This window comes from Salmo salar, chromosome ssa26 (genome assembly GCF_905237065.1).
Source record: "Salmo salar chromosome ssa26, Ssal_v3.1, whole genome shotgun sequence".
Classification (NCBI taxonomy): domain Eukaryota; kingdom Metazoa; phylum Chordata; class Actinopteri; order Salmoniformes; family Salmonidae; genus Salmo; species Salmo salar.
In genome coordinates this window covers 6,785,901-6,804,798 of record NC_059467.1, presented here as the reverse complement: position 1 = coordinate 6,804,798, position 18,898 = coordinate 6,785,901, and the positions used below count along the sequence as shown (strand labels likewise).

Sequence of the window (18,898 nt, the reverse complement as noted above, 5' to 3'; positions counted from 1 at the left end):
TGCGCTTACTAAGTCTAGGCGAAAAGTCAAATAAGTTATACTACAGTTTGTAGAAACATGTCAAACGATGTATAGAATCAATCTTTAGGATGTTTTTTATCATAAATCTTCAATAAAATTCCAACCGGACAATTCCTTTGTCTTTAGGAATGAAGAGGAACTCAGCTCGCTCCCAAGGCCACGCGTGTTACTGAGCTCATGCCTTTTTTCCAGACACCTGATTCCAACAGCTCTTATTCGCTCCCCATTCACAGTAGAAGCCTGAAACAACGTTCTAAAGACTGTTGACATCTAGTGGAAGCCTTAGGAAGTGCAATATGACCCCATTTACACTGTATATTGGATAGGCAATCACTTTGAAAACTACAAGCCTCATATTTCCCACTTCCTGGTTGGATTTTTCTCAGGTTTTTTTCGCCTGCCATATGAGTTTTGTTATACTCACAGACATCATTCAAATAGTTTTAGAAACTTCAGAGTGTTTTCTATCCAGATCTATTAATAATATGCATATCCTAGCTTCTGGGCCTGAGTAGCAGGCAGTTTACTCTGGGCACGCTTTTCATCCGGACGTGAAAATACTGCCCTCTAGCCCAAAGAGGTTAAGTCAGGATTCCTATTTGTCTCAGCCATGCCTCCTTGCCCGTCCAACATTTCCTCATCTCCCACCCCTTCTAACGCGACTAGCCCCGATGCTCCTCCCTCTTTTTCCCCTGACCCGCTACAAAGTTTCTCCCTGCAGGCAGTCACTGAGTCCGAGGGGCTAAAGGAGCTCCTTAAACTTGACCCCAAAAAAACATCTGGGTCAGATGGTTTAGACCCTTTCTTCTTTAAGGTTGCTGCCCCTATAATCGCCAAGCCTATCTCTGAACTTTTTTACCTGTCTCTCCTCTCTGGGGAGGTTCCCATTGCTTGGAAGGCAGCCACGGTTTGTCCTTTATTTAAAGGGGGGAGATTAAGCTGATCCTAACTGTTATAGATTTGGCATGGGTCCTGAGATCCTCAAAAGTTTCTACAGCTGCAACATCGAGAGCATCATGACTGATTGCATCACTGCCTGGTACGGCAATTGCTCGGCCTCCGACCGAAAGGCACTACAGAGGGTAGTGCGTACGGCCCAGTACATCACTGGGGCAAAGCTGCCTGTCATCCAGGACCTCTACACCAGGCCCTAAAGATTGTCAAAGACCCCAGCCACCCCAGTCATAGACTGTTCTCTCTACTACCGCATGGCAAGCGGTACCGGAGTGCCAAGTCTAGGACAAAAAGGCTTCTCAACAGTTTTTACCCCCAAGCCATAAGACTCCTGAACAGGTAATCAAATGGCTACCCGGACTATTTGCATTTTGTGCCTCCCCCAACCCCTCTTTTACGCTGCTGCTAGTCTCTGTTTATCATATATGCACAGTCACTTTAACTATACATTCATGTACATATGTACATACTACCTCAATTGGCCCGACCAACCAGTGCTCCCGCACATTGGCTAACCGGGCTATCTGCATTGTGTCCCGCATTGTGTCCCGCCACCCGCCGCATTGTGTCCCGCCACCCACCAACCCCTCTTTACGCTACTGCTACTTTCTGTTCATCATATATGCATAGTCACTTTAACCATATCTACATGTACATACTACCTCAATCAGCCGGACTAACCAGTGTCTGTATATAGCCTCGCTACTTTTATAGCCTTGCTACTGTATATAGCCTCACTACTGTTTTTCACTGTCTTTTTACTGTTGTTTTTATTTCTTTACTTACCTATTGTTTACCTAATACCTTTTTTTGCACCATTGGTTAGAGCCTGTAAGTAAGCGTTTCACTGTAAGTTCTACACCTGTTGTATTCGGCGCACGTGACAAATAAACTTGGATTTGATTTATAGGCCTATTTCTATTTTGCCCTGTTTATCAAAAGTGTTGGAAAAACTTGTCAATGATCAACTGACTGGCTTTCTTGATGTCTATAGTATTCTCTCTGGTATGCAATCCGGTTTCCGCTCAGGTTATGGATGTGTCACTGCAACCTTAAAGGTCAATGATGTCACCATTGCCCTTGATTCTAAGCAATGTTGTGCTGCTATTTTTATTGACTTCGCCAAAGCTTTTGATACGGAAGACCATTCCATTCTTGTGAGCCGGCTAAATAGTATTGGTGTCTCTGAGGGGTCTTTGGCCTGGTTTGCTAACCACCTCTCTCAAAGAGTTCAGTGTATAAAGTCAGAACATCTGCTGTCTCAGCCACTGCCTGTCACCAAGGGTGGACACCAGGGCTTGGTCCTAGGCCTCACACTCTCCTCAATTTACATCAACAACATAGCTCAGGCAGTAGAAAGCTCTCTCAATCATTTATATGCAGATGATACAGCCTTATACTCAGTTGGCCCCTCCCCGGAGTTTGTGTTGAACGCTCTACAACAAATATTTTTTAGTGTCCAACCAGATTTCTCTGCCCTTAACCTTGTTCTGAACACCTCCAAAACAAAGGTTACGTGGTTTGGTAAAAAGAATGCCCCTTACCCCACAGGTGTGATTACTACCTCTAAGGGTTTAGAGCTTGAGGTAGTCACCTCATACAAATACTTGGGAGTATGGCTAGATGGTACACTGTCCTTCTCTCAGCACATATCAAAGCTGCAGGCTAAAGTTAAATCTAGACTTGGTTTCCTCTATCGTAATCACTCCTCTTTCACCCCAGCTGCCAAACTAACCCTGATTCAGATGACCATCCTTACCATGCTAGATTACGGAAGACATAATTTATAGATCGTCAGGTAAGGGTGCTCTCGAGCGGCTAGATGTTCTTTACCATTCGGCCATGTGATTTGCCACCAATGCTCCTTATAGGACACATCACTGCACTCTATACTCTTCTGTAAACTGGTCATCTCTGTATACACGTCGCAAGACCCACTGGTTGATGCTTATTTATAAAACCCTCATAGGCCTCACTCCCCCCTATCTGAGATATCTGCTGCAGCCCTCATCCTCCACATACAACACCCGTTCTGCCAGTCACATTCTGTTAAAGGTCCCCAAAGCACACACCTCCCTGGGTTGCTCGTTTTTTTCAGTTCACTGCAGCTAGCAACTGGAACGAGCTGCAACAAACACTCAAACTGGACAGTTTTATCTCAATCTCTTCATTCAAAGACTCAATCATAGACACTTACTGACTGTTGTGGCTGCTTTGTGTGATGTATTGTTGTCTCTACCTTCTTGCCCTTTGTGCTGTTGTCCGTGCCCAATAATGTTTGTACCCTGTTTTGTGCTTCTACCATGTTGTGATGCTGCCATGTTGTGTTGCTACCATGTTGTTGTCATGTTGTGTTGCTACCATACTGTGTTGTCATGTGTTGCTGCCATGCTATGTTATTGTCTTAGGTCTCTCTTTATGTAGTGTTGTGTTGTCTCTCTTGTCAGGATCTGTGTTTTGTCCTATATTTGTATTTATTTTATTTTTATTTTTAATACCTGCCCCCGTCCCCGCAGGAGGCCTTTTGCCTTTTGGTAGGCCGTCATTGTAAATAAGAATTTGTTTTTAACTGACTTGCCTAGTTAAATAAAGATTACATTTAAAAAAAATCTAAATGGTTACCCTTAGTATGAAGATGTAATCCGGAGATCTCTTTAGCTATCATACTCTAATTCCACTGATTTCAAAACTCGATCCTTCAGATAGTGGAGATCAATATTTATGCAGCTCCACTATACGATACAAAAAAAATCAGCGTTCGACAGGATTACCATCACAGACTGACCGGGGAGCAGGAGGGTGACCAAGAACCAAATGGTCACTCTGAAAGAGCTCCAGAGTTTCTCTGTGGAGATGGGAGAACCTTCCAGAAGGACAACCATCTCTGCAGCACTCCATCAATCAGGCCAGGTAGAGTGGCCAGATGGAAGCCACTCCTCAGTAAAATCCACATGACAGCCCGCTTGGAGTTTGCTAAAAGGCACCTAAATGACTCTCAGACCATGAGAAACAAGATTCTCTGGTCTGATGAAACCAAGATTGAACTCTTTGGTCTATATGCCAAGTGTCACGTCTGGAGGAAACCTGGCGCCATCCCTACGGTGAAGCATGGTGGTGGCAGCCTCATGCTGTGAGGATGTTTTCAGTGGCAAGGACTGGGAGACTAGTCAGGATCGAGGGAAAGATGAACGGAGCAAAGTACAGAGAGATCCTTGATGAAAACCTGCTCCAGAGCGCTCAGGACCTTACACTGGGGTGAAGGCTCACCTTCCAACTGGACAACGACCCTAAGTACACAGCCAAGACAACGCAGGAGTGGATTTGGGACAAGTCTCTGAATGGCCTTGAGTAGCCTAGGCAGAGCCTGGACTTGAACCCGATCGAACATCTCCGGAGAGACCTGAAAATAGCTGTGCAGCGACGCTCCCCATCCAACCTGACAGCGCTTGAGAGGATCTGTAGAGAAGAATGGGAGAAAATCCCCAAATACAGGTGTGCCAAGCTTGTAGCGTCATACCCAAGAAGACTCAAGGCTATAATCACAGCCAAAGGTGCTGAATACTTATGTAAATGTGATATTTACGTTTTTTTATACACTTGGACAATTTCTAAAAACCTGTTTTTGCTTTGTCATTATGGTGTATTGTGTGTAGATTGAAGAGAGGAAAAAAACGATTTAGTCCATTTTAGAATAAGGCTGTAACGTAACAAAATGTGTAAAAAGTCAAGGGGTCTGAATACTTTCCAGATGCACTGTAACTAGCTACCAAGAAGCCATTTCAGGCTTTCGATCAAGTTAGAGTAGCTAGCTTGTCTAACTATCTTAGCTGGCATGCCTGCTGACAAGGTTGATAGACTTTAGAAAAGCAAGCAATTACTAAATGTACTGAATAAGACTCACATTCCTATAAATATTTTACCCAGATTTGAGCAGAGATGCAAAGAAGCATATTTAGTTTCTTTAAAAAAATACATCAGGAGGATACAGACAGCTCAAGAGGTCTGCTTAAATATGCAGAAAAATAAACATATTTTTTACACAAAATTAAGCATAATGATTATGGCTCTAGATTGCAGGGAAAAAAAGCTTTTTCAGGTGTTTGAAAAATGCTAAATATGGATAGCCTACTTGTTAAATAGTGGACTGTAAAATACCAGTGAAGTAAAGTAAGGTTTAGGTAAAAATCCACTCACAACACTGCACCCTAGTGGCTCTTTCAAGTATTTCAGTAGAATTCTGTGCTTAGATCAGTAAGATACTGAATGTTCATGAACTTCATGTTTATTTAGAAAGCTCTAGGTGAACCCCACTTCCACACCAAGCCCCAGCAGGTTTGCCACACGTCAAGGTCAGCGAACACTAGCCAGGTCTGAACACACACACACACACAACCACACACGCATGCTGTAGTGGGGGGATGTGAGTCACATGTGGAGGGGGAGGAGTCTGCTTCGTGGCGGAGGTTTCTATCTGGCCAAGTTTCTCTAGGTTGGCATGGTCTTCTTTGGTTGCTATGTTCTAATCATTATGGTCTGGATTAGTTTGTACAGCCACTCTATACCATAGTTCATCACTGTGCCATACATATGTTAGGTTCTCATGATCTCTCTTTTCTCCCTCTCTATTTTCTCTTTCTCTCTCTCTTTCTCTCTCTCCAGCTCTCCAGCCACAGGAAGCCAGCGGAACTCCACCGTGTCTTTCAGCCTGCCCCCCTCCTCCTGCACCCCTCCTTCGAGCCTGCCCCCTCACCTCTGCAGCCCCCCGGACACCTCGTCCCTCTCCTCGCCCCCCTGCCCCTCCTCTTTAACCCACTCTTCCTCACCCAGCCTTAGCGACCTTTTCGGCCTGCCCACCCTGCCCATGGAAAGTGTGAGAGGCTTCGGCAGCATGGGCGGTAGCCTTGGTGGAGGGTCCTCGTGCGGTGGCTCGCGCTCCCCCTCGCCGCTCACCCTAATGCAGGCCATAGCCACCTCGGGCAAGCCCTTTGCCTCCAAGCCCGTGGAGCTGTGGAGCAAGCTGGACGTGGCCGACTGGCTGGACAGCCTGAATCTGTCGGAGCATAAAGACGCCTTCCTGGACAACGAGATCGAGGGCGCCCACCTGCCTTCGCTGCAGAAAGAAGATCTGATTGACCTGGGGGTGACGCGGGTGGGCCACCGCATGAACATCGAGAGGGCCCTCAAAATGCTGCAGGACAGATAAAGCCAGGGGGTGTGGATTTATCTGGAACACTCTCTCTCCTACCTGTTTTCCTTCTCAGTCTTGGAAAGTCTGGGACGATTTAGGAATCGGCCTCTGACTACTCCCTTCTTGCCTCGCCTCTGTGGCGTGTTTGTGTTTGATCGCTCCCATTCTGCTTCCCGAGTATCAGGGGATGTCAGAATCCTGGAGGAACTGCTGGGAATAGCCTGGAGAAAGGCGGCGTTCCCGAATCCAGAATGGGGAAAGACTGGAAAAAATCCTGCATCTTTTTAAGGATGCTCATGATACAAAAGACCACACTTTGGAATACTCTTGAAACGTAGCCCTCAAACACTTTGAAATACTGATAGAAATCAGTGTTGGAATACTCAATTCTTTTTCAAGCTCCCCCAGTGCGGGTGTTTGGAACCAGCTGAGCTGGTTGGCGCTCCTTTTCTATCTTTGCTAGAGTTTCTTCAGAGAATATTTCTTCACTAGAGTAAAACCGTGGGTTATGTTTATGGATGCATCTGACGTTGTAGAGACATTTGAAAAGCAGACCTTTGAAAAACATTAGAAACGAGAACCTTTGCAGAAATGTTTAGCTGAATCCTAAACCATATCACTCGCTGCAAGCAAATACGCACACGCGCACACACACACACGCACACACAGATCCGACGATGGCCTTCTCCTGGGAGAGAGAAACATGATGATGTGTTAGTCACTCTAATGCATGGCTGGAGGGGCTCCACTGTAGCAGGCGCCACTGTCCCCTTCACATCCCTGTTCACTGTGGAAGATGTGTGTATTTGCATTTTGTCAGAGACATGTTTGTGACGTACGTGTGTGTGTGTGGCGCGCTGTGGGAGGTTTGTTAAATGTGTTTTTAGAAAGACATGAGTGAGAGTGCAAGGTCTAGATTCTGTCAGCCTATTCAAGGTGCATATTGCATCTCACATTCCAGTGTTCGAACTTGTAAACAGGGCTGCATGGGATTTATCTTAATGCGACTCCGTGCAGCCAAAATCAATGTCCGTTTTAGGTATAATGCTGGGAGCCGCTTGTGGATTTGACAGCTCTAACACAGTTCCACCTCCGACACCGCAAAAACAACAGCTACGCGGGTGTTGGATGGCATGAATCTGATAGAATCTAGCCCTAAGTGTTGGCATCGTGTGTTGTCATCATCTTCCACACACTTGACAGCGACCCCGACAGGAGTGGGATGCCACCCCCCTACACCCTACTGCCCAACCAATCTCCCTTCAGGCCTATAACAGAAAAAATCCACCTATCACAACAACTTGGGGAAACACATTTTTCTGCCATAATATCGCCATCTCTCTCTTTGTTCAGCCATCTTTAATCATTTCTAGTGATTCCTTTCGCAAATCCCATTTTGAAAGGATGAGCGCAAAACAGACGTTACTTGGTGATCTCTGTTAACGTAGGACACTGGTTGACTATGTGCTTGTTTTTAGACAGCTCACCTACAGTATACTGTGTAGTGCAGGGGCCAAGAATAATATGAATAATATTCATTCACTCAAAACTCAAAAATGTGGGCTCCTGAGTGGCGCAGCAGTCTAAGGCACTCCATTTGAATCCAGGCTGCATCACATCCGGCCGTGATTGGGAGTCCCATAGGGTGGCGCACAATTGGCCCAGCCTCGTCCGGGTTAGGCCGAGGTAGGCCGTCATTGTAAATAAGAATTTGTTCTTAAATGACTTGTCTAGTTAAATAAAGTTACATTAAAAAATATATAATAATAATAATAATAAATCTACTACCCAGACATTCACACAATCACTGAAGAGGATTTAAAAAAAGATTTATAGGAACGTTTACAAAGTTTGTGTATAATCAGTGTTTGCATCGTCGATGAATCACAGAACGTCATTATTGACAAGAAGAGGTGTTAATCCTACCTGGTGTTTCCAGAGGGAAGAAAATAGGTGTGACACAGCAGCACTAACCGAGCAGGCTTTAGATTATGCATTTGGTCCCTGTTCATTTGAGAATGAGAGGGCGAGTCCTCAGTAACACTTTACTTAAGCATGCAGGTATAACCATTTTGTAAGGCTTGCTTATAAAAAGTTTTAACGTATTATTACTACATACAGGCTTCAAGTAAAGTGTTACTGAGTCATTTTCTCAACACCAGTGATAAGCTCTCACACCAATGAGCTGGTAGAACAAGCGTGTCTTTTAATCAGACCTCTCATCTGACAGCCAATCAATTGTCTCCCTCCCTTTTCATGAAACACCATTACTTCTATGTTAATATGAGAACTGCTGATAGGTGAATACCGAGGAAGTGTTTGGTGGCATTGATTTTAGGTAAATAGAATATATTTATTGCTTTGAATGTGTATAAAGGAATGATTGAAAGAAAATAGAATAATTATATGTATAATATTTCTTAAAGGTTTAGAGAGAGAATTTCTATGAAAGAATATGACCATTGCATCCACCCTCAGAACTTATTTCCTTGTCACTTTATCCCTGTTTTGTTTTTGGATAGTGCCTCAAATAGCTCATTATTCTCTACATAGTGCCCCATTTCTGGCCTTTATGCCTCTGAACTAGATTAGAACTACCCCATAATGCACTGCAAAGAGAAGTGTGGAAGCCAAGTATTCTACTGTACCCAGATGACCTATATATTATAACATATCACTAAAAAGTGAACAGTATGTGTGATCATTTGAGACATATCCATGATTCTATCAGTTCACAGGGATGTTCTATGAACATAACCATGATTGTTTGGATTCTCTGCAATTTAGGGTCTCCTGTTGGACCAAAAAAAAAGCTACCTTGGTGAGATTCCTTTCTCTCTCTCCCTGTCTCTGTGTGCAACTGTATGATGATGAAGGGAAGACAAAGGGATGTTAAAAAAAGGGAATACCTGGCCAACAGAAAGAGAGGACTTGCAGGAGTTATAACGCTGCTATAATCCATTCATTATTTTAAAAGAAACAAAAGAGTGACATAGAAAAAAGCACAGTATTTTTTATGATTATATAGAATTATATGGAATTTTCTAAAAGACATTAGGAGAAAAATGTTCAACTCTGAAGTGTGGTTTGCCAAAAAGTAAAAAAAAAAATATATATATATATATATTATATATAAATATTAATTAATATAAATTAATATTATCAGATTTATGAGGAAATTAAGAAGCAATATTTTTACTGAATGGATCTCCTTGGTTGTGGTTTTTCCCAGTCTTAAGATGAACTATCATGATATATTATCACCTGTTGATGTTATGAACACTGATAGATGGAGTGGACAGAAGACATTTGTCCAATCAAAATGTACTTTATATACTATCCTCTGGCCATCACCTGCCTATCTTGAATATTGTAATTTTTGACAATTCCAATCACTTAGTCTGTGTATAATGTGTGTATAAATGACTGAAACGCTTTAAATGTATAAATAACCTCACAGTCCGCTGGATCGAAAACTGTCCCGATGACACTTTTATGCTCAACTTACGTAGACACGTACAATAAAAGACTAGTTGTGACTGTTGACTTCACGGAAAAAACAACATATCACTAAGCTAATTTATTTGCAGAATCATAGAACTGAGTAGTCGTATTAAGATGCTATACAAACCATCACTGTGTGACTATAAGGCTATGCTACATAAGGACTGGCATGGCTCACTATCATCACTACCATCACAACACAGTCCTTCACTTACCCATCGGCAACTATTTTGATACTTTTGTTATTTTCTCTTTTGGTTTAATTATTATTATTTATTTTTTTCTACATAATTACGAAGACGTTTCCGGCTCTTTTGTGTATATTTGTGTTCATGTTCTATATGTTGTAATTCCGCATATTTAGAGTCAACTATCTAATTATCAAAATGAAAAAGAAAGAGAAGTTCCTTGTAACTGCACTCTTCCTTCCCCCCAAATCCTCAATACTTCTTGTATGGCAACCAAAAGTTACTGTAAGAAATAAATATAACATTGCACTATGGTTGTATTAATTGAATTCCTGATGTGCCTATTTTTGTGTTTCAAGCGTCTCGCTTCTTTGGATCCGTATCGAAGGACCATGAAAAAGAGCGCCACCTCCCAAATCAACAACAAGGTATCCCAGTCATGACACCACTGTAAAGGGGGTCAAGCTGCTGCTGACAGTATACTGTAGCTTCCGTCCTCACGAGCCCTTACTACTACACTTGAACACCCTCTCACTACAAATGAACACCCTGTCGACAACTGCCTTAGCCAGCTAAGCCACCGAAGAGCTAGCAATTTGATGGCACGGGTGGTGGCATTGCAAGCGAGGTTAACCAATTCAACTCAGTTGCACTTGTTAGCAGTTGATTATACTCTTCAGTAACACAGACCCCAAAGCAAATCAGGGGGAGAAAAATAGGTTTATTCAAAGAGGACAAATCATAGATGTTATGCTGAGAGGTAGATGTTCATTCTCCCCTGTCCTCAGTGATTCTCTCCACAGAACAAAGGGAGAGGATGTAGTTTTATAACCCAACCCTAGCCTGTGGTTGACTAATTAGAATTCATTGTAATTATACTGGGCCAATATTCCAATAACAAGTATCCTATTTCATGCTCAATAAACAATTTGGACCAATGAGAACTTGCCATGTAGCTATGAGTCCCGGACTGAAATTCCTCCCATGTCTCTGACCCATTGATCATTAATCCCCTATTACAGAAAAAACTATTTCTATTGATCGTTAGTACTCTATTGACTTTTAGTCCTCTTGACCTTTAGTCCTCTGTGTTGTGTATTTATCTTCAAATATTCTTACACAATAGCACTGTTTTTCAATAGTTGTTGGCAAACTGGGTGTCCAATAGACTGATACTGCCAACATGTTGATATAAACTACTACATATAAACTACAACTACATGTTTGCGCAAACATTGCCTACAATGCCACAAGGGCCTGATTCCGACCCGAGCTAAGCTTGTGTAAATGGAATGGAATTCCTTTTTTATATGCTTTTCTCTCTATGCGTATTCTCACCTTGAACTTAAGGATGAGAATCGGGTGCTATACACCTGCTATTCGTTTTGGTTTGGAGATCGAATACATGAAGGTGTGGCGGTGTGTCTGTCAAAAGATATGCCATATACTGACCTTTACTTAATTCCCTAATAATTCCACCACCTTTAAATCAAAATCAAATGAAATTGTATTGGTTGAATACACATATTTTGAAGATGTTATTGTGAGTGTAGTGAAATGCTTGAGTTCCTAGTTCCAACAGTGCAATAATATCTAACAATACACAATAAAACACACAAAGCAAAAAAAACAAAAAAAAGCAAAAACTAATGGTATTAAGAAATATAGAAATATTAGGAAGAGCAATTTCGGAGTCCGTAGTGTGTGCATGTACAGTTGATGTCGGAAGTTTGCATACACTTCGGTTGGAGTCATTAAAACTCTTTTTTCAACCACTCACAAATATCTTGTTAACAAACTATAGTTTTGGCAAGTCGGTTAGGACATCTACTTTGTGTGCATGACACAAGTCATTTTTCCAACAATTGTTTAGAGACAGATTATTTCACTTATAATTCACTGTATCACAATTCCAGTGGGTTAGAAGTTTACATACACTAAGTTGACTGTGCCTTTAAACAGCTTGGAAAATTCCAGAAAATGATGTCATGGCTTTAGAAGCTTCTGATAGGCTAATTGACATCATTTGAGTCAATTGGAGGTGAACCTGTGGATGTATTTCAAGGCTTACCTTCAAACTCAGTGTCTCTTTGCTTGACATCATGGGAAAATCAAAAGAAATCAGCCTCAGGAAGAAAAAAAAAAACTCAGGAAAAAAATGTAGACCTCCACAAGTCTGATTCATCCTTGGGAGCAATTTCCAAATGCCTGAAGGTACCACGTTCATCTGTACAAACAATAGTACGCAAGTATAAACACCATGGGACCACGCAGCCGTCATACCACTCAGGAAGGAGACGCATTCTGTCTCCTAGAGATGAACGTACTTTGGTGCAAAAACTGCAAATCAATCCCAGAACAACAGCAAAGGACCTTGTGAAGATGCTAGAGGAAACCGGTACAAAAGTATCTATATCCACAGTGAAACGAGTCCTATATCGACATAACCTGAAAGGCCGCTCAGCAAGGAAGAAGCCACAGCTCCAAAACCACCATGAAAAAGCCAGACTACGGTTTGCAACTGCACATGGGGACAAAGATCGTACTTTTTAGAGAAATGTCCTCTGGTCTGATATAAATAAAATAAAACTGTTTGGCCACAGACTTCATAATTGTCAAATTACACCACACTGAATATTATGTTACTATTATCTCCATCCTCACTTCCAGGGACAAGAACTACACAAAAGTACCTGCCCTATCCAGAATCGCCTACTCTCTCACTTTGATAGTTGGGGCTGCTATACTTTCACCCTCCTCCATGGCTGTTAGCTAGCTACCTACAAATTAATTTTGAGTTTGTTTTTAACAGTGATAAATGCATCAAGATAGTTAGCTAATATGAAGTTAGCTAAGTGAAATAAATATCACCAGCTAACTATCTATACAGTATGTGAAGTTGGCTAGATAGCTAGCTGTGTGTCGCTTAGGCCGCCCATTGTGACTCACTTGTGGGCGTGCTGGCAGCGTATAGCAGCATGTTCGATTGTGTGTCAAAAATTTAGCATAGCAAGTTTGTATGAATGTCTGGTTATTAAATGGGTACATAGTTCAATAGTAAAATCCTCTAAAACACTCTGGTGACAAACACACTGCTGCGCTGTTTCCAATTGTCCACATGGCTGGGAGAACCTATTCAAGTAAGTAAATACATTTCGAAAATGTAAAAGAAAAATGATGTATTATTAGCTAACTAGCTACAGTGCAGGCTAACTCAAAAAGAGCTAGCTAGTTGCCAACCCAAAACTGTGGCCCACAATATTCACCCTTCCTGAGTTCCCCACAGTCCTGCAGTGTAAATGCAACCAACAGAGTGAAGATTTCCACTCTCCCACTCATCAAAGTTTTATTTGATACCATATGCACATATACTTGTCTGTTAACTGTTAGCTTGCTTGCCCCGGTCTGCTAACTGCTAGCTTGTTTAGCCCTGGCCTACTAACTGTTAGCTTGTTAGCATTGGCCTGCTAACTGTCTGAATCGCCGTGTCCCCAGTCAGCCCAACCACTCACTGGACCCATATGTTCACTTGGCTACACATGCTTCTCTCTAATATCAATATGCCTCGTCCATTACTGTCTTGGTTAGTGATTACTGTCTTATTTCACTGTAGAGCCTCTAGCCCTGCTGAATATGCCTTAACCATCCATGTTGTTCCACCTCCTACATATGCGATGACATCACCTGGTTTAAACGTCTCTAGAGACTATATCTCTCTCATCATTACGCAATGCCTAGGTTTACCTTCAATGAACTCACATCCTACCTTACCTTTGTCTGTACACTATGCCTTGAATCTATGCTATCGTGCCCAGAAACCTGCTCCTTTTACTCTCTGTTCCGAACGTGCTAGACGGCCAGTTTGTATAGCCTTTAGCCATACCCTTATCCTACTTTTCCTCTGTTCCTCTAGTGATGTGGAGGTTAATCCAGGTCCTGCAGTGCCTAGCTCCACTCCCACTCCCCAGGTGCTTTCATTTGTTGACTTCTGTAACCGTAAAAGCCTTGGCTTCATGCATGTTAACATTAGAAGCCTACTCCCTAAGTTTGTTTTACTCACTGCTTTAGCACACTTTGCCAACCCGGATGTCTTAGCCGTGTCTGAATCCTGGCTTAGGAAAACCACCAAAAACCCTGAAATCTCCATCGCTAACTATAACATTTTCCGCCAAGATAGAACTGCCAAAGGGGGCGGTGTTGCAATCTACTGCAAAGATAGCCTGCAGAGTTCTGTATTACTACCGAAGTCTGTACCCAAACAATTCGAGCTTCTACTTCTAAAAATGCACTTTTCCAGAAACAAGTCTCTCACTGTTGCCGCTTGCTATAGACCTCCCTCTGCCCCCAGCTGTGCCCTCAATACCATATGTGAATTGATTGCCCCCCATCTATCTTCTGAGCTCGTGCTACTAGGTGACCTAAACTGGGACATGCTTAACACCCCGGCCATCCTACAATCTAAGCCCGATGCCCTTAATCTCACACAAATGATCAATGAACCTACCAGGTACAACTTCAAATCTGTAAACACGGGCACCCTCATAGATGTCATCCTAACTAACTCACCCTCCAAATACACCTCTGCTGTTTTCAATCAAGATCTCAGCGATCACTGCCTCATTGCCTGCATCCGTAATGGGTCTGCGACCAAACGACCACCCCTCATCACTGTCAAACGCTCCCGAAAACACTTCTGCGAGCAGGCCTTTCTAATCGACCTGGCCGGGGTATCCTGGAATGACATAAACCTCATCCCGTCAGTAGATGATGCCTGGCTATTCTTTAAAAGTGCCTTCCTCACCATCTTAAATAAGCATGCCCCACTCAAAAAATGTAGAACTACGAATAGATATAGTCCTTGGTTCACTCCAGACCTGTCTGCCCTTGACCAGCACAAAAACATCCTGTGGCGTTCTGCATTAGCATCCAATAGCCCCCGTGATATGCAACTTATCAGGGAAGTTAGGAACAAATATACACAGGCAGTTAGAAAAGCTAAGGCTAGCTTTTTCAAACAGAAATTTGCATCCTGTAGTACTAACTCAAAAAAGTTCTGGGACACTGTAAAGTCCATGGAGAATAAGAGCACCTCCTCCCAGCTGCCCACTGCTCTGAGGCTAGGAAACACTGTTACCACCGATAAATCCATTATAATTAAGAATTTCAATAAGCATTTCTCTACGGCTGGCCATGCTTTCCACCTGGCTACACCTACCCCAGTCAACTGCCCGGCACCCTCCACAGCAACCCGCCAATGCCCCCACCATTTGTCCTTCACCCAAATCCAGATAGCTGATGTTCTGAAAGAGCTGCAAAATCTGGACCCATACAAATCAGCCGGGCTAGACAATCTGGACCCTCTCTTTCTAAAATTATCTGCCGAAATTGTTGCAACCCCTATTACTAGCCTGTTCAACCTTTCTTTCGTATCGTCTAAGATTCCCAAAGATTGGAAAGCTGCCGCGGTCATCCCTCTCTTCAAAGGGAGTGACACTCTAGACCCAAACTACTACAGACCTATATCTATCCTACCCTGTCTTTCTAAGGTCTTCAAAAGCCAGTTAACAAACAGATTACCGACCATTTCGAATCCCACCGTACCTTCTCCGCTATGCAATCTGGTTTCAGAGCTGGTCATGGTTGCACCTCAGCCACGCTCAAGGTCCTAAACGTCATCATAACCGCCATCGATGAGACATTACTGTGCAGCCGTATTCATCGACTCTGTCAATCACCACATTCTTATTGGCAGACTCGACAGCCTTGGTTTCTCAAATGATTGCCTCGCCTGGTTTACAAACTACTTCTCTGATAGAGTTCAGTGTGTCAAATCGGAGGGCCTGTTGTCCGGACCTCTGGCAGTCTCTATGGGGGTGCCACAGGGTTCAATTCTCGGGCCGACTCTCTTCTCTGTATACATCACATACACCCAATTTGTAAGTCGCTCTGGATAAGAGCGTCTGCTAAATGACTTAAATGTAAATGTAAACATCAATGATGTTGCTCTTGCTGCTGGTGATTTTCTGATCAACCTCTACGCAGACGACACCATTCTGTATACTACTGGCCCCTCTTTGGACACAGTGTTAACTAACCTCCAGACGAGCTTCAATGCCATACAACACTCCTTCCGTGGCCTCCAACTGCTCTTAAACGCAAGTAAAACTAAATGCATGCTATTCAATCGATCACTGCCCGCACCTGCCCGCCCGTCCAGCATCACTACTCTGGACGGCTCTGACTTAGAATACGTGGACAATTTCAAATACCTGGGTGTCTGGTTAGACTGTAAACTCCCCTTCCAGACTCACATTAAGCATCTCCAATCCAAAATTAAATCTAGAATCGGCTTCCTATATCGCAACAAAGCATCCTTCACTCATGCTGGCAAACATACCCTCGTAAAACTGACCATCCTACCAATCCTCGACTTCGGTGATGTCATCTATAAAATAGCCTCCAAAACTCTACTCAACAAACTGGATGCAGTCTATCACAGTGCCATCCGTTTTGTCACCAAAGCCCCATACTTCATACTCGTCGCCAAACCCACTGGCTACAGGTTATCTACAAGTCTCTGCTAGGTAAAGCCCCGCCTTATCTCAGCTCACTGGTCACCATAGCAGCACCCACTGGTAGCACGCGCTCCAGCAGGTATATCTCACTGGTCACCCCCAAAGCCAATTCCTCCTTTGGTCGTTTTTCCTTCCAGTTCTCTGCTGCCAATGACTGGAACGAACTGCAAAAATCTCTGAAGCTGGAGACTCATATCTCCCTCACTAGCTTTAAGCACCAGCTGTCAGAGCAGCTCACAGATCACTGCACCTGTACATAGCCCATCTGTAAACAGCCCATCTATCTACCTATCTTATCCCCATACTGTATATATTTATTTATCTTGCTCCTTTGCACCCCAGTATCTCTACTTGCACATTCATCTTCTGCACATCTACCATTCCAGTGTTTAATTGCTATATTGTAATTACTTTGCCACCATGGCTTATTTATTGCCTTAACTTATCTAATTTGCACTCACTGTATATAGACATTTTGTTTTCTTTTGTTCTACTGTATTATTGACTGTATGTTTTATTTATTCCATGTGTAACTCTGTGTTGTTGTATGTGTCGAATTGCTATGCTTTATCTTGGCCATGCTATGCTTTATCTTGAGTAAAAATGGACCATACAATATATGTGACTATCCAATGAAGTGGGAACATTCTTTAAAAATCAAGAGCTTTACCTGTGCATATGTGTGTTTGTGTCATAGGTGACTAATGATGTGGAGCTATTTGGGGGCGTGTCTGCTACACCACTTTTGAACCATATTTGTCAACATATGCTCATTGGTCATGAATTTGAAACAAACTGTCACTTTTCTTATTCTGACGAAATTGCCTGGTATTATTTCAACAACATCTCAACTACAGTTTAGTTGCACTTCCCCCAGCTCCACGATCACAGGTAAAACCTTGCTGAGATGATCAATGTATTTGTTGCAATGTATCGTCAGTTTCTCAAGCCAAAACATCTTGATGACCTTCACCAGTTCATCTTTGCCCGTAGGCTTGGCAGAGTTACGGATGAATGTTTTCAGTTGATGCCAAACAAGTTAAACCGGGTTTAAATCAGGAGACCTACATGTATAGATGAAAATAAAAACATTTTTAGATATACTTTAGGCCTATCGTAGGCGAGGTGAGGCTCACTAGTGTTGAGTAGTGTGCTGTGAAAATGTGTTGTACTGTAGGTCTACTTACTCTGCTGGTGTCTTGACACAGTTTATGCCCTCATTTGCAATGCACGGCAGTGTGTTTTGGGTCATTGTCTACATTTGAGAGAGATCGCTCATTATCATAGCTACAGTATGTGCTACAGCATAATCAAAGTGAGGACAGTGGGAGGTCTGATGTATACTTATGGCTGAATTGTAACCTGGAGACATACATTTCCAGTACTCCTCACCCCACCCTAAACTCCACCCTTAACACAGTTACCATTAAAAAAATGATTTTTATCTCTGAATGTTTTCATTGAGACCAAAGAGAACAGACGGAATGATCATAGTTTTCAGCAAGCCAGCTTCTTTCTATGGCGCTACCGGCACGTGTTGAAGAGGGCGAGGGACGAGATGATGGAGTCACAATCCATGCAAGGCACATCTGTGAGGTCTGGAGATCCACCTCCAACAGGCAGAGGCAACAATCGCGGCGGGTTCGTCGGGTCGTCAGTTCACCCTGACATTTCCAATCCTCTTCTGACATCAGAACTTGACACACTGCTCACCATGAGTGATACCACGAGTGGACACAGAATACCAACTGAGATGGAACCCGAGGCAAATTTGGCTTACCAGTGAACCTCAGAGTATTCATCATGAATACTGTGTTTCAGAAGTTTCTGTCCATGAGTGATGCAACCCAAAGAAGCATTAAAGACAGAGTTAATGAGTACTTGAGGTGGTGGAGAAAGTCTGGACATGGCCTGCTCTCCCTTATCTAAGAAATTAAGCATACAGTAAATGTAGGCTACAGTAAACATCTCATTGTCCTGTTGGTATTTGGCACACTGCACAGTAGCCGAATAAACATGCATTTTGAAACAGTTTTGAAAATAAAAACAATCTAATTCAATAATATGTCTACCACTGGGGTGATGACATGCACAAATGCATGAATGATTGATTGATATATATTGAAGTAGTCCTTTAGGCCAGTATGTAAGTTACTGTATGTTAAGACAGCTGCAGTAAACAGGACTCATAGTCCTACAGCTCCATGTCATTTCAATAAAAACCTTGAACCCACCTATCCCTGAATTTACCGAAATATGTGTATTTTACACTCTAGCAGTAGGCCTACATTAAGATAAATATCATAAAAGACAAAAACTTAACTGAGCATTTCATCCACAAAACACCATGAAGGTCTGATGTATGGTATGTATATTAACAGCAGAATAGCCAGGACTCAATAGCCGCCAGTCTAATAAATCAGTTTAATATACACAATCACAAAGAAATCCATTAATATTTTACTTAG

At 42.7% G+C, this 18,898-nt stretch overlaps 1 protein-coding gene across 1 annotated transcript in view; it reads left to right on the top strand.

The window, feature by feature from the left end:
• The window catches only part of LOC106587060 (SH3 and multiple ankyrin repeat domains protein 2), a 262,030-nt gene extending 251,866 nt beyond the window's left edge, over nucleotides 1-10,164 (top strand). Inside the window, exon 24 of the mRNA XM_045708423.1 lies at nucleotides 5,635-10,164. Coding sequence (XP_045564379.1) covers nucleotides 5,635-6,178 — 544 coding nt within the window. The 3' untranslated portion in view covers nucleotides 6,179-10,164. The remainder of the gene's footprint in view (nucleotides 1-5,634) is intronic.
• Nucleotides 10,165-18,898: the final 8,734 nt, after the last annotated feature.